Raw genomic sequence first — 14,825 nt, forward strand, 5'->3', positions numbered from 1 at the left:
CTTGGACTTGTCGGCTTCTATATGCTTGTGAGCCATTTTCCTAAGATAAATTTCTCTCTCTCTATATATATATAAATATATATACATATATATACTTTGCTGGATTTTTGTGTTTCTCTAGAGAACCCAATCTAACACAGTTTGGTAATACTAGGACTGTGCCTTTTTACTTGTCAACCTTGGGTTTGTCAGCCTCAGCAGTCAGTAGCTGCCTGAGTGAAGAAAAGCCTCCAGCTTCAGTGGGCCAGGAACAAGAGGCAGAGCTGAAGCCCAAGGTTGAGAGGCTTTCATGCAGCCCCTAGAGTTTGGCACTTTGAGTCCAGACTTCTAGCCTCCAAAAGAATAAACTCCTGTTTATTAAAGCCATCCATTTGTGGTATATGTCTGTTAGAGCGGCACTAAGCAACCAAAACAGAATATGGTACTTAAAGTGGGGTGCTGCTCTGACATATATCTCAAATGTGGAAACAAGAGTGGAGTGAGTCTTTGACCCGAGACCCCAGCATGCAGCATGAGATGGCAGGAGCAGAGCCAAGAGACTGGCATGAGATAGAGACAGCCTTACCAGCCCATGGAGGAGAAAGCTCGATGTCATTGAGTAGTTAGCTTGCTGGAGGAGTGGGCTGCCTTCAGTCATTAACTGGTAGAAGAGACCAGCATAAGATGGAGTAGCAGGAAAGCCAGCCCACAGGGCAAGAAAGGTAAACGTCCTTTGGGCAGGAAGATTCCTGGAGGAGTGTGTTGCCCCTGGGCATTAATTTGCAGAAGCAGAGAGACCAAGGAAACAGGAAGCAGAACTGCCTCAGGCTCAAAGGGTAGGACCATGGCCTCTGGGGGTGGAACCACCACAGCCCCTAGGTTTCAGAGAGTCAGACCATCACCAACTTGGTTCTGGAGTGTGGGGCTGCTCGTTCATGTGCACCAATGGGATGGTGCCACAGCTCCTGCCCAAAAGTGAGGGGGCAGGGCTGCCATGCCCAGGAAGTAGAGGAACCAGGCCCACCAGGCCAAGGGGAAGCCACCCAATGAAGGAGATCTTTACAAATGTTAGCCAATGAAGATTTGTACAGATGCCAAGTTGACAAGGCATGGAATTGTGGTAATTAAGGTTTTGTGTCAACTTTGTTAGGCCTAGTTGAGTAGCTGGGCAGCTGGATATAGTTATTCCCTATGGCAAGACCGGTAATTAACTCTATGGTGTAATCTACTGGAGCAGCTGACTAGCTGCTTTACAGATGTGGTCTGTTTCTAATATATAAGCAGCAGCTTTGAAGAAGGTCTCTAGCTTATGACATGCTTAGACCCTGCATGTAGCTGAGGCATTGTGCAGCAGCCTGCCATGTTGTCTGCTGATCTTGGGACTCAATGGACTTAAATCAATGGCCTGAAGTGTTGTCTGGTAACATCAGAACTGTGCCTTGTTACTTGTTGACCTTGGGTTTGTCAGCCTTAGCCGCCAGCAGCTGCCTGAAGGAAGAAAAGCCTCCAGCTTCAGTGGGTGGGGATCAAGAGGCAGAGCTGAAGCCCAAGGTCAAGGGACTTTCCACTCAGCCCCTAGAGCCTGACACTTTGAACTCAGACTTCTAGACTCCCAAACTGTAAGAGAATAAACTGTTAAAGCCATCCCACTTGTGATATGAATTCCTGTCAGAATAGCACTAAGTAACCAAAATAGTTGGTCAATTCAAATATAACCCAAACCCACTGCCACTGAGTCAATTCTAACTCATGTTGTTGCTGTTGTTGTTGTTATGTGCCTCGAGTAGGACCCAACTCATAGCGACCCCTCCTTGGGTTGCCAAGGCAGTATCACTACGGAAGTAGATTGCCCAACCTTTCTTCCGAGGAGTGGCTAGTGGATTTGAACCACCAGCCTTCTGGTTAGCAGTCAAGTGCCTTAGGCACTATGCTACCAGAGCTCCTATTCTAACTCATAGTGACCCTATAAGGACAGAGTAGACCTGCCCCTTAGGGTTTCCAAGTATGTAAATATTTATGAAAACAGATTGCCTCAAAGGTGTCCCATGGAGCAGCTGGTGGGTTTGAATCGCCAACCTCTCAGTTGGCAGATGAGTGCTTAACCACTGTGCAACCAGGTCTTGTTAATCCAAGTATAGCTAACTTTTTGGAACTGCTCACTTAACCTTAAAAGTATATTTTAGTATTTCAGTCTGAAGCTGTACTGTTATCTTGAAATTCAGTCCCAATAATTCTTTCCTTTCTTTCTTAGTTTCTCATGATCTTCTTATGAATTTAAATGCTTAAGGTCATGGAGTTAACACTTCTGGATCCCAGATTTCAATGAAATTTCATTAACTTAAGTGTACATTAATAGTAAGTTGCTTTGATTTAGATAAGCTATGACAATACTACAATTTAGTAGTTTCCTAACCAGCCTATTTTCAGACTCTGACTCAAGAGGAAAAATGTAATGGTAGAGATATGTATATATTCCTCATCTTATAACATCCCAAATATACGCAGACTAGGTGCAGCCAATTTCATAACTGGGACTAATGCTCTTCTCATGTTCTATTGACTAGCCCACAAAACAATGCTTTAATGTCATAATAAATTTCTAAAACAATTTAATGGGAAAAAAAATATATATGTATGTGTGTGTATATATATATATAGTAGTATGCAAGTCATTTTTTCTTTGGCTTCTTATCTCTGTAAGAACAGAATTCTCCACTCTAAAAAAGAAAGTTACATCTAGACTTGTTTTTGCTCATCATATCTCAGAATAATTGTTCCTAATAATTCATTATAAAATGTTTTGCAGCCTTCTGGAAAGCACATACCTGGCTGGTCTGGACTTACAGGGAAAACCAGGCTCAGACATTGGGCTTTAAAGTGGCTGAGCAAGAACTTGTGCTACATGCCTGGGTAGTAAATTTCGGAGTTTAATGACACTCGAGGCAAGACCCCTAAGCAATACTACTACATGCAGGACCTTTCTGGGAAAAAAGTCACCAAATTATTTCTAGTGAAAAGCCTACCAAAACTTGACCAGGCACCAAGGAGCAACACTTGAGTATCTGAAGATCTTTTCCCTAGTGATGTTCTACCTCATCTGACAGAGTAATACTTGCCCCTTTAACCTTAGCTATAAGCTTTATGGAAGCAGACCACCCAGGTCTTCCTCCCATACACCCATAGGGAGGATTAGAACTATCAACTTTCAGGTTAGCAGATGAGCACTTAACTGATGTGCTACTGGGGCTCCTTACCAAGGACAATTTTCTTTATACCATTATCATCCCCCAATCTCCTGCCAGCTCCTAAGGGTCAATTACCACAAAGCATATGCTTAAAATAAGTTTTGTTTTCTGTTCCCATATTCTGGGAATAGAAGAACTAACTTAACATGGTTAATCCCAATTTTGTCTCTAGAGTTAAAAGCACTTTTGTTTTTTAACATCAGCTTCAAAGTGATTCTGTAGAACTTGCAGGTAATTTCAAGTAGTGTGTTACTATTTTAAAAATCTGAATACAGCCATACAATAAAGAGGCAAGGTGACCAATAACACCCAAGAGGTTCCTTAGAACCACCAGTAATACAAGATAAAAAGGGCACCATTTGCTCAGGGATAAAGCTCAGCAGGCAGGAAGGGATAGGGAAAAAGGATGAATACAAACTTAAATGCAGGAAGGAAGTGGAACAGTGCTATTACATTTTGGGGATTGTAATCAATGTCACAAAATATATATGAATTGATGAATGGAATACCAATTTGCTCTATAAACTTTCACCCAAATCACAATAAAATATTTAAATTAAAAAAAAGTGTGGCTTAAATAAAAATTGCTTTAGCATATACATTTTAGCATATACATTTTCACTTCATTAAGACATTTTAAAATTTAAAAGCAGCATTCTTTTGTATTTCAGTGATTCAAACATAATTCTCTCAAAATGAAATTTTAGAAGATCAGCTATACCACTGAAACTCAGGAGTGATTTCAAATTCCTTGCTCTTCTTACACACTTTATCACATCTACCACCAAATCCTAAATTTCTCCTCTTTATTTCTCCAACCCCACTACCATTACTTTTGTATCTTTTGATGAATTAGACCCAGCAATTTCTTCCCCAAAAGAATGCATTTCAAAGGTTGGCCATCAGTGAGCTACTCAATTGATTTTTGCCTTTTTGAAATTTTTGCTGGAAGACTCTTTTCTGTTAAGCAAAGAATATCTACATCACCTAGGTAAAGATAAAAAAAATTTTCCAAAAAATTATTTCCCTTTCATTACTCAGAAAACAAAAACGATGTTTATTCTTATATCATGATTCTTTCAGTAAGCTTTATAATTGCATTCTATAAGTCAATAAAAAGGACATTTGTCTAAATGTCAGTGATTCTCCCTGATATTCAACATAATTAAAATATAATTTTAATCATCTTTTTAAAAAGTTAAAGACCAAAACTAAAAATCTGTCGTTTTGCCCTACAAATTTGATAACTGAGTTTCCTTACAAAACCAAACCAAACCCACTGCTGTTGAGTCGATTCTGACTCATAGCAACCCCCATTGGGTTTCTGAGGTGGTAAATCTTTACAGAAGTAGACTGCCCAGTCTTGCTTCCGCAGAGTCACTGGTGGGTTTGAACCACCAACCCTCTAGTTAGTAGTCAGATGCCTTAGGCGCTGTGCTACCAGAGCTCCATTCTCCTTAAAGCCCTGACTTACTGTTGTTGTTGTTATGTGCCGTCGAGTCGGCCCCGACTCATAGCGACCCCTCCTTGGGTTTCCGAGGTAGTATCACTACGGAAGTAGGATTGCCCAACCTTCCTCCCGAGGAGTGGCTGGTGGGTTTGAACCGCCAGCCTTCTGGTTAGCAGTCAAGTGCTTTAGCCACTATGCTAACTTTTATCAATTAGTAGAGCAGAAAGCAACCTCATGTATATCCATAAACTGTATATTACTAGAAAAGTAAAAAAAGGTGGTTAAGAGTTTTCACTACAGGCAGTCTCCAGATTACAGACAAGTCAGTCTTTAAGTTGAATTTGTACATAAAACAGAACAGTTAGGTATGGTTTGAATCTCATGTTAGTCAATGTTTGTCACAGTAGATAGTACATATATGTACTTTATGCATAAAAACATAAACATTTGCAGATACACTAAAATATCTTTAACATAATACAGTAATTACAATGTTTTGATGCATGTCACTAAGTAGCACTCTTTCATTATCATGAACCACTATATGTACGTTCAATTTTTAATATAATAGGCTTTACAGGGGTTGGTTCAAAACTACAGGTTGTATGGCATGGAAGTCAAATGTATGTAACCCGAGGACTGCCTGTCTATGAGTTTTCCATGGGAAATACAAGTCTGGTAGCTGGTCCCAGCACAAAGTACTTTAGTTTTACACAGCAAAGCAGAGAGATACCTTCTTCACGTCGGCTATCCGTTCCTTCTTAGAGGCTGGCTTCTCTTTGGCTTCTGGAAGGACTGGCTGGGATTTGGAACCTGCCGATTCACTCTCAGATTCCGACTGACTCTCTGAAGATTCAGAACTGCTATTTGATTCGCTGCCATGTCCACTTCCTGGATCACTGCCCTGCTCACTTTCCGACTGGCTGCCTGAGTCTGAACCCGATGCTTCTTCAGATGCTGAATGACTAAATTTTTAAAAACAGTTTAAAAATACTGAAGAATCTGTTAAGTATCATTCCCCCCTCAAAACAAAAACAGAATACAGGATAAAACAAAATCATGGCACTGTTACACAAACAAGAATTCAATTTTGTTGCAATTAATTACCAGTGGTTATCAAAAATAGATGCAAATTAGACTTATCTAGTAAAGTTTTTTAAAACATATATACACATAAACCCTAACACAAAGGGTCTGCCTTGGAATCTCATGCAGTGACACAGTATACTTCACATCAAAAATAAACAAAAGAAAATAAATAAATAAACAAAAGGGTACTCTCAAGACTAGTATGAATGTCAAGTTAAAAACTTGATTCAAATAATCCAGTAAGGACTGTTCTTGGCCTCCAAACATCCCTACCCCTTTCTTATTCCAAACTCTCCTCGGGGAAGAGCAATCTAGGTAGGTAGAATTGCTTTTATATGGCCTTTCTACCCAGTCTTGTTAATTGCCACAAAATTATTAGCTGGGACTATGGAAATAAGGTATATAAAATTCTTGCAAGTATTTAAGTTTACTATGACTATGCAGGGAGCTCTGGTAGTGTAGTGACTAAGGCACTTGACCGCTAACCAAAAAGCTGGCAGTTCAAACCCACCAGCCACTCCTTGGAAGAAAGGTTGGGCAATCTACTTCCGTAGTGATACTGCCTTGGAAACCCAAAGAGGGGTCGCTATGAATCAGATCCAACGAGGGCACATACCAACAACAACAACATGACTATACAAACATAGTGACTGTGGCCTACCAAGGGGATTGGTCAGTTTTGCCATTCTGTTTGGCCTGTAAGGGCGAGTTTCAGAGAGGTTGAAGGGGACCCCATTATCATTAAGAACAGTTTGGAGCAGAGTGCATCCTTTGGACCAATGACCCAAGGTCTCTGAGCTGAGAACCTCCTAGACTTGGAAAACTGAGCAAATGCTGAAGACAATGAGGGAAAGCACACAGTGCAAGTGCTGAACATCTTCAGGCAAAGGCTGAGTATGCACCATGTAAGGGTTGCCTTTGAAGGACCCTATGCAAAGGTCTTCCTACAACAGGACAGAATCAGATTCTTCTGGGCAGGAGGCTTGCCGGCTGAACTAAGGGAAATATAATGCTTGCTTATACAGGCCCAAGTATTCCACACTCAAGAATTGAATGCCTACCCCCCAGCCAAGAGAGGCCAGGTAACATGGTGCCAAGAGAGCCCTGTAGGCCTGGGTAACATGGCAGAAGGGTCCAGTGACAAAGGCTTGGGGGATCCTATGCAGAAAGGGGGCTTTCATCAGCAGTAAGGCCGAGTGAAGCCCAGCAACAGAAAAGAAGTTGTGCAGGCTCCCAGCAGCACGTGGTAGCCAGAGGCAATGGTGATGTGAGCACAGCATCTGACCTGAACCATGGCACACCTGCCCAGTGACTTTCAGAATGGACATGGGTAATCTGGGGAAGGGCAACAAACGATTCTCCTTTGGAAATCGGTTGTTATTGTTTGATGTTTGCTTTCTATCAATAACAGTGGCTTTCACTTTGCCAACACTGTGTGTCACGTGTATCCAGCTCCATCAGAGATGAGCATAGCACCCACAGAATGTTTGATGCCATTGGTGTGTCTCATTCCTACCAGTCTAATGGCTGCCTGAAAGTTTGAGGCACAGCCTGTCTACAATGCACGCATATAGACATGTACTTACAACCGCCAAAACAGAAACAACAGGTTGAGGAATGACAGAATACCAACTTTGGGGGTAAAGAAGGCAATAACCCCTCTTCTCTCATAGTGAGAACACAACCCCTGGTCTAGGGTAAGGGGTGTGCTGGCAGGAATAAAGATAGACTTGTGTGTCACTTAATGTCCATGAATGAGTTTAGATGTTGTGCAAACATCGTATTATAAAGACAGGAGGGAGACACACAAGATGATCGCTGGTTTGGCCCTGGCCCTGAGCTGCTGCAGCTGGGCTGAAGGATTACATGAAAATTCTGGTTCCACTGCTGCATGGTCACTGCCCAGTCTCTGAGAGCTCTGCTCAGCCCCCTACCCACTGCAATATGTACTTGCCATTTAGCCCGCCACCTCACTGCTTGCTTCCTCCCCCTTCCTTCCTGCCTGCCTCCCTTCCCCATCCCACCTAAATTAAAAACAAACTCACTGCCCTCAAGTCAATTCCAACTTATAGCAACTATATAGAACAGAGAACAGATCCATAGGGTTTCTAAGGCTATAAATCTTTATGGAATCATATTTTCTCCCACAGAGAAGCTAGTAGGTTCAAACTGCTAACTTTGTGGTTATCAGCTGAGTACTTTAACCCCTGTACCACCAGGGCTCCTTCTAATAGGCTTTAAACTCTTACAACCCTGTCTGCTCTTCCTCTGCCTTCTCCCCTGACTTTCCTACTCTTCCTTCTGCCACCACCAAAGCCCAGACCATTAGGCAGCTGCTGCCATAGGAGGAACACCACAGCCTCAGGCTTAGGCATCACACGCAGGGGGCCCAGGCATCACATAAAGGGCACCAGGAGAGAGTGGGGCAGTAGCTCTAGCAGCACCTGCATGGTCCCTGCCTGAGGTGAGCACAGTTGGACAGGACCCCCCCCCCCACTGCCACTCCAAGGCAGGGGGAGTGGGACTGGAAAGCTAGTAAGAGACAGACTGAATCTGTGTACTTAGCAAAGTAATTCACTAGGTTTCCACTCATTAGGTTTCCATTCTCTGATTGGGATTTCTGAACTCATAACCTTATGGGGTCATGTATTTATATGTAGTCAGATTTATACGTGGTCTGATACTGCCTTAATGGACATTAAGCAATCCATACCTGAAAATGAAAAGACCTAAAAATTCAGTGGACACTACAGCAAAATAGGTGGACAGCTCACTCAACCCTGGGTTGAAAACTCTTTTCCCTTAGAGAAGAAAAGCAGAGAAAGGGAAGGGCAAGGGGCGATGCAAAATCTACAGTAACATTAACTAAATGGAAAGGTCCTCAAGTTTAGCAATTAGGAAATAAAGACACACGGTGTGGTGTAGTAAATTACATGGTATGGCTTTTCTAGCCACAGTCTTTGTAACTCCTATTTTGCCGTGAGCAATGAGTAGCTGCTTGTTAAAGTCAACCACCTAAAGCAGAACGAAGTAACCTGCTGAGAAGTTCATGCTCTCTCAGATGTACAGAATTCTGATGTTGGGATTGGTTAGTTTTGCCGCTCTGACAGACTTAAAATTAGTCTTCCTAGAAGCAGGAAGGGGAATCTCTCTGACAGCTGGCCAAGAGAGATGCGCTGCTGAGAGACAGACATGAGACACGCATTGCTGAGAGACAGCTGGTGACTAGCTTAGTAGGAGGGTTGGAGGGTGGTGGCATGTTTGGCCTCCTAAGAACAGGCCTTGGGCTTCTGATGGTGATTCTGTCTTCCTCTTATGTAGTTAGAGGAAGTCAGAAGATGCCGCCTCTAGTCCCTTTAGCACATAGCATTGAGGACTTAAAGAGTTTTATCCTATCTTCCACCCTGGAAATGAGGCCATATCACTTGACAAACAGAACCAAAGGATGAATGCACAGTATAAGCAGTCCCCAGATTACAAACCAGTTCCATTCATAACTCTGTCTTTAGGTCGAATTTGTACGTAAGTCAGAATGGTTAGGTATCGTTCATATCTACCACTAGTTAATCAAATGTTTGTCTTAATATATGGTCTGTACTGTATGTAAGTATTAAAAAAAAATTAAAGAAACACTTCCAGATACACTAAAACGTCTTTAATATAATACAGTAGTAGTAATAATGTTTTGATGCACACTACAAAGTAGCACCTATTTGTTATTACAAACCATGGTATGTATCTCTAAGTTTTAATATAATAGGCTTTACAGGGATAGGTTCATAAATATGGGTTGTAAGCACACTCATAACAGAGACTGCCTGCACATTAGAAACTGGGATCAGTACAGGTTATCTCCTGTGATCCACAATAAGCACATTATAGAACACAGGACTGCAAGCTAGGATGAAGCCAGGAGGTGGAAAAAACAGCAGAGGAGGAGCTTTAACCTTGGGAAGGGGAGACAAAAAGAAAAAAACATTTATAAATTGCCTGATAACCTAATAGGTACATGGAATTATGCTAAGTACTTTATATGGTTGTTTTTTTTTCCCCAGTATTTCCCATAACAACCCTACTAAGCATGATCATCCCCATCTGAGGGATGAGAAAACAGGTATTTTAAGTAATTTGGCTAATGACAAAACTAGGAAGTGCACGAGCCAGAGAGAGGAGGCCAAAGATTCCTTCCAACACAAGTCTGACTCAAGAGCCTGTTCTATTTCACCATGAAGGTCTAAAACTTTAGAGACTCAGTAAGTCTTATCCCCACTATATGATGCCCAAAAACAACACACAGGCATCCCCATAGCAAATGACACAACACTTTAAAGGTCTCATTATAATTAGATTCTGTGACCTTTACCGAGTATCTTGTCATCACTTAGTCGACACCTATGACCAATCAGAAAGTAGTCACCAGCCAAGAGAAGAAAAAGAAAGCCAGGCTGAGTGGTATAGTAAAATGTGTAGGGTCTGGCATCCATAGCTTGAGAGTTCCAGTCCTAGATCATCTCAGGCAAAATCTCAAGCATCTTTTAGTCTATACTATCCTCTTATCTGTTCCCTCTCCCACGGGGTCTCGAGATTATCAAATGCTTGCAATAAAAGCAACCCTACAAATGCCAAATCCTTACTCAATCAACAGATTTCCCTGTAGCAACAGAGGGAGGAGAGTCAGGAATATAAGGAAATAGAGTGTGTGACTCTGCCTCCTTGAACAACTGTCCTCTGTGCCAAGAGACCAGAACTAGATGGTGCAGGCTACCACTATTAAAATTTTTTATCAAAGATTGTACAGAAGACTCCTGATCAAAAGGGGGGAAATGCAGAATAGAATTAGAAATTCTCAGGAAATCAAAACTTTCTGGATTCATAGAAGCTAGGGTCATCTATGCCCTGAAACTACTGCCCTGAGGCTTAAACAAACATTAAGCCAAAAATATCCCAAGGTACAGTTATGGATACTTCCTCCTGCTGCCATGGAGTTGATTCTGACTCATAGTGATCTCCAGTGGGTTTCGAAGGCTGTAAATCTTTACCCCAGTAGATTGCCTCATCTTACTCCCATGGATCAGCTGGTGGGTTTGAACCGTCAACCTTTTGGTTAGCAGTCTAATGCTTTAACCACTGCAGCACCAGAGCTCCTTTATGGATACTTCCTAGACATATCCCAACACCTTGGAGTATTTATTTACTGGGGTTTAAAGGCTCAGGATCATAGTCACATGGGACAACTAAGTCAACTGACAACATAGTTTATAATGTTCTACAGCCTAGTTTGGTGAGTAGTGTCTGGGGTCTTCACAGCTTGCAAGCAGCCATCTAAGATACAACTATTTGTCTTTTCCCATCTGGAGCAGTGGCGGAAATCAAAGGTTCGAGGAAGAAATTAATCCACAGGGCTAATGGTCCACAGCCTCTTCTAAACTGAGACCAGAAGAATAAGATGGTGCCTGGCTACCATCACCAACCATTCTGACCAAGGAACACCAAGGTTTCAGTTAGAATATAAAAATATAGAACACAACTCAAAGTCACAAAAAGGTCAACCTTACTGGACTGATGGAGACAAGAGCAACCTCCAAGACTACTGTCCTAAGATATCCTTTTACCTTGGAACTAAGGCCACTACTGGAAGTCACCTTTTAGCCAAATAGATTGGCCTATAAAATAAGCAATAATACCCATGAGGAATGAGCTCCTTTAAACAATCAACTACAGGAGCCCAAACAGTCAATGGTTACACAAGAGAAAAGATGAGAAGGCAAGGAGGGGCAACTGGATGGATGGAAATGGGGCATGCTGACACTTATGGGGAATGTGACAGAACAATTTGTGTTATGAATTGCTGAATGGGAATCTAATTTGTTGTATAAACTTTCACCTAATATAGAGGAAAATATATATAACTCACCGCCGTCAAGTCGGATCTGACTCATAGTGACCCCTTCCTTGGGTTTCCCAGGCAGTATCACTACAGAAGTAGATTGCCCAACCTTCTAAGGAGTAGCTGGTGGGTTTGAACCGCTAGCCTTCTGGTTAGCAGTTAGATGTCTTAGGCACTACACCATTAAGAAAAAAAAAGTCCCCTGAACTCTTCTTAGAATCAAACAATAGTTTAGCTTAACTGGTAGAGAATGTCTGCCTTGAAAGTTTAGACAGGTACCTTAGGAAGCAATTTGCTAATGGAATGGGGAAGAACAACTCAAAGAAGGTGAATGAGAATGGTCATACAACTTGAAGAATCAATGTCACTGAATTATATACAATTATATACACATAGAAATTGAATTAGTCTATGTTCTTCTGTGTATATCCTCAATAACAAAAATAAAATAAAAAATCAGATTTCCCTTCCAACACCAACCTCTCTCTAAATGACACTCATTAGCAAATCAATACTATACAGTTCTTGGCACTAGCTGGAACTTAATATTTTGCCTCCACCACTTGCTCATATATGTAAAGTCATAGGGACAGCTCCAGAGTTTCCTTATTAGTAAGAAATTTAGAAAGGGTAGTCTATTTGGAAGTGGTATTAGATGTATCTGAATGATACATTTACACAGAGACAGCTATATGCTTGGAGAGGCCTGAAAAAATGAGGGTGCTACTACTATCCCAACCCAGCAGCCACTCCTGGCATGATCACTGGTAATATCCAATCTCAGCATGCCATTTTTCTACTCTTCTCACACTCATTGCTCTAGCAATACTGAACCACTTGTACAGCTCAGAGTAAAACCTAGTATTGCTCACCTCCAAATCCCTACACTTGTCGGTCTAAATACCAAACTCTTGATGCTTTAGGTATCACCTTTTCTAGGAAAGCATCCTTTGCATTCTCCTACCCTCTCTAAGCTTGGGGCCTATTAGATATTTCTATAATGCTGACATCTTTCTTAGCAGTTAATACTAGTGGGAGCTGAAAACAAGTAGTCTAATTTCAGAATCTGGATGCCTACCACTATACTCCACTAGCTCTCCTCATTTTTAGCAGTGACACACATTGGTCTAGAAGACTTAAAGCCAAAGCCACAGCTATGGACATCTACCTCCCCCTCTCCTTTGTCCTATCCTGCTATAATTTAGTCACTTGTGAACCTCTTCCCCAAAAGACTTGAGAGCCAAGCCTATCATCTTCAACGTTCCCCATGCCTAGTTAACTAGAGAAGAAAGTGGACAGGGATACGTTATTTATTGACTTTGCAATCTGTCTACCTCTTGAAATGACTGATTCAGTTTTTCAACTAACTATAATGTTTGACTCTAGACAAGAGTTTAAGGATGAATTCATATTTTGGTAATCACCACCAACCAAAATTATCACAGAACCATAGCATCATCCACACACTCCCATATACAACATTCCAATGAAAAAAACAAAAAGTTTCCAACTACCAAAAGAGTAGCATCAATCTGCTGAAGATAACTAAAGGTCTAGCTAAATAGAAATCCTTTTGGTGTTCTGAACTGCAAAGCAGGAATTGCTGTAGATGATGGCAATTTCCCATGTCAGAGTATTTGCATATGTATGGATATCTCACTCCCATGAACTACTTCATAGTATGAATATTCTACACTTTATTTAAACTTTTCTCTACTAATGGACATTTAGGTTATTTTCAAATTGTACACTATCACTAATAAGCTAGAAATATCTTTGATACACTCCATTTCTATTTCTCAGTAGACTAGGTTATTACCAAACCATTCACTGTAGCCAATAAAACTGTAACTTGTTCTTGTACATGTCTTCTTGTGTAGATGTATATTTCTGTGTTTGTGTAGACTGAATCCTAGAAATGTTAACAATGCATATAGTAATACAGCCATATTCATAGCATACTACATAAGAACATTGTTCTACATCCTACTTTGGTTGAGTACTGACTGGGATCTTAAAGCTTGCAAACAGCCATCTAGATGCCAACAATGGGTCTCTCCTCTTCCAGAATAATGAAGAATGAAGAAAACCAAAGACACATGGAAACAATTAGTCCAAAGGAATGATAAACCATGTGATCCTCAGTCTATTTGACCATGAAACTGAAAGAACCAGATGGTGCCTGGCTACCACTGTCAACCACCTGGACGGGAATCTGTGCAGGAGATGCTGGATAAGAGTGGGAGAACAATGTGGAACAAAACTCAAAATCGTTTAAAAAAAAAAGAGAGATCAGGTTTGCTGGTCTGATGGAGCCTAGTGAGACTCCTGAGACTATGGACCCTAGGTGCCCTTCGGGGCTGGAATTGAACTCACTCCTGTGGCTTCTAGCCAAATAACAGACAGGCATCTGGGCTGAATATTTTACATCAAGTAGATACACTACTTGGAGCGATGGTGGGAGAATAGAAGGGCAGTGTCTACACAGGGAGACAGCTCTAGGGGTGGGAGTACATGAGAGAGCAGGATACAACAAAGAGGTTAACCACAAGAAAGAACTGAGAAAAAAGTTGTTATATTGTGGGGAACTGCAATCGATGTCAGGAGCTTTGGTGGCAGTGCCTAAGGCATTTGACTGCTAACCAGAAAGCTGGCAGTTCAAACCCACCAGTCACTCTTTGGAAGAAAGGTTTGGCAAACTACTTCCATAGTGATACCACCTCAGAAACCCAAGGAGGGGTCACTGAGTTGGATCCGAATCCACGGCAGTGTGCTGCATTATTGCGTTGCAGTCCATGTCATGAGACAAAATGTGTATGAATTGCTATATGGAAAATGAATTTGCTCTGTAAACTTTCAACCAAATCACAATAAAAATGAAAATAAAAAACAGCTCATATTTCTATGAGCACATACCTGTGCATAAACCAAACCTACTGCCATCAAGTCAATTCCAACTCATGGCGACTCCCATTGGATTTCCAAGGAGGTAAATCTTTACGGAAGTAGGTTGCCTAGTCTTCCTATAAATGCATTTGAATCATCAAATTACCAAGAGTACTTTATTCTAGGAGATGAACAAGTTATTTAGTACCTTCGTGGATTATTAATTTGAATAAGGTTGAGGGGGGAAAAAAGATAACTATGAACATCAAACCCAAGAAAAGATAAACTC

The 14,825-nt window shown here is 41.3% G+C and overlaps 1 protein-coding gene across 1 annotated transcript in view; it reads right to left on the minus strand.

Annotated features, from left to right (window-relative positions):
- The window catches only part of CHD2 (chromodomain helicase DNA binding protein 2), a 215,195-nt gene extending 208,696 nt beyond the window's left edge, over window positions 1-6,499 (minus strand). Inside the window, exons 1-2 of the mRNA XM_042783579.1 lie at window positions 6,447-6,499; window positions 5,408-5,639 (exon numbers count right to left, since the gene is read on the minus strand). Of these exons, the coding sequence (XP_042639513.1) occupies window positions 5,408-5,639; window positions 6,447-6,499 (285 nt within the window). The remainder of the gene's footprint in view (window positions 1-5,407; window positions 5,640-6,446) is intronic.
- Between the last annotated feature and the right edge of the window lie 8,326 nt (window positions 6,500-14,825).

The sequence above is a fragment of the Orycteropus afer genome, unplaced genomic scaffold (genome assembly GCF_000298275.1).
Source record: "Orycteropus afer afer isolate SDZICR_OR568_19922 unplaced genomic scaffold, OryAfe1.0 scaffold00019, whole genome shotgun sequence".
NCBI classification, from domain to species: domain Eukaryota; kingdom Metazoa; phylum Chordata; class Mammalia; order Tubulidentata; family Orycteropodidae; genus Orycteropus; species Orycteropus afer.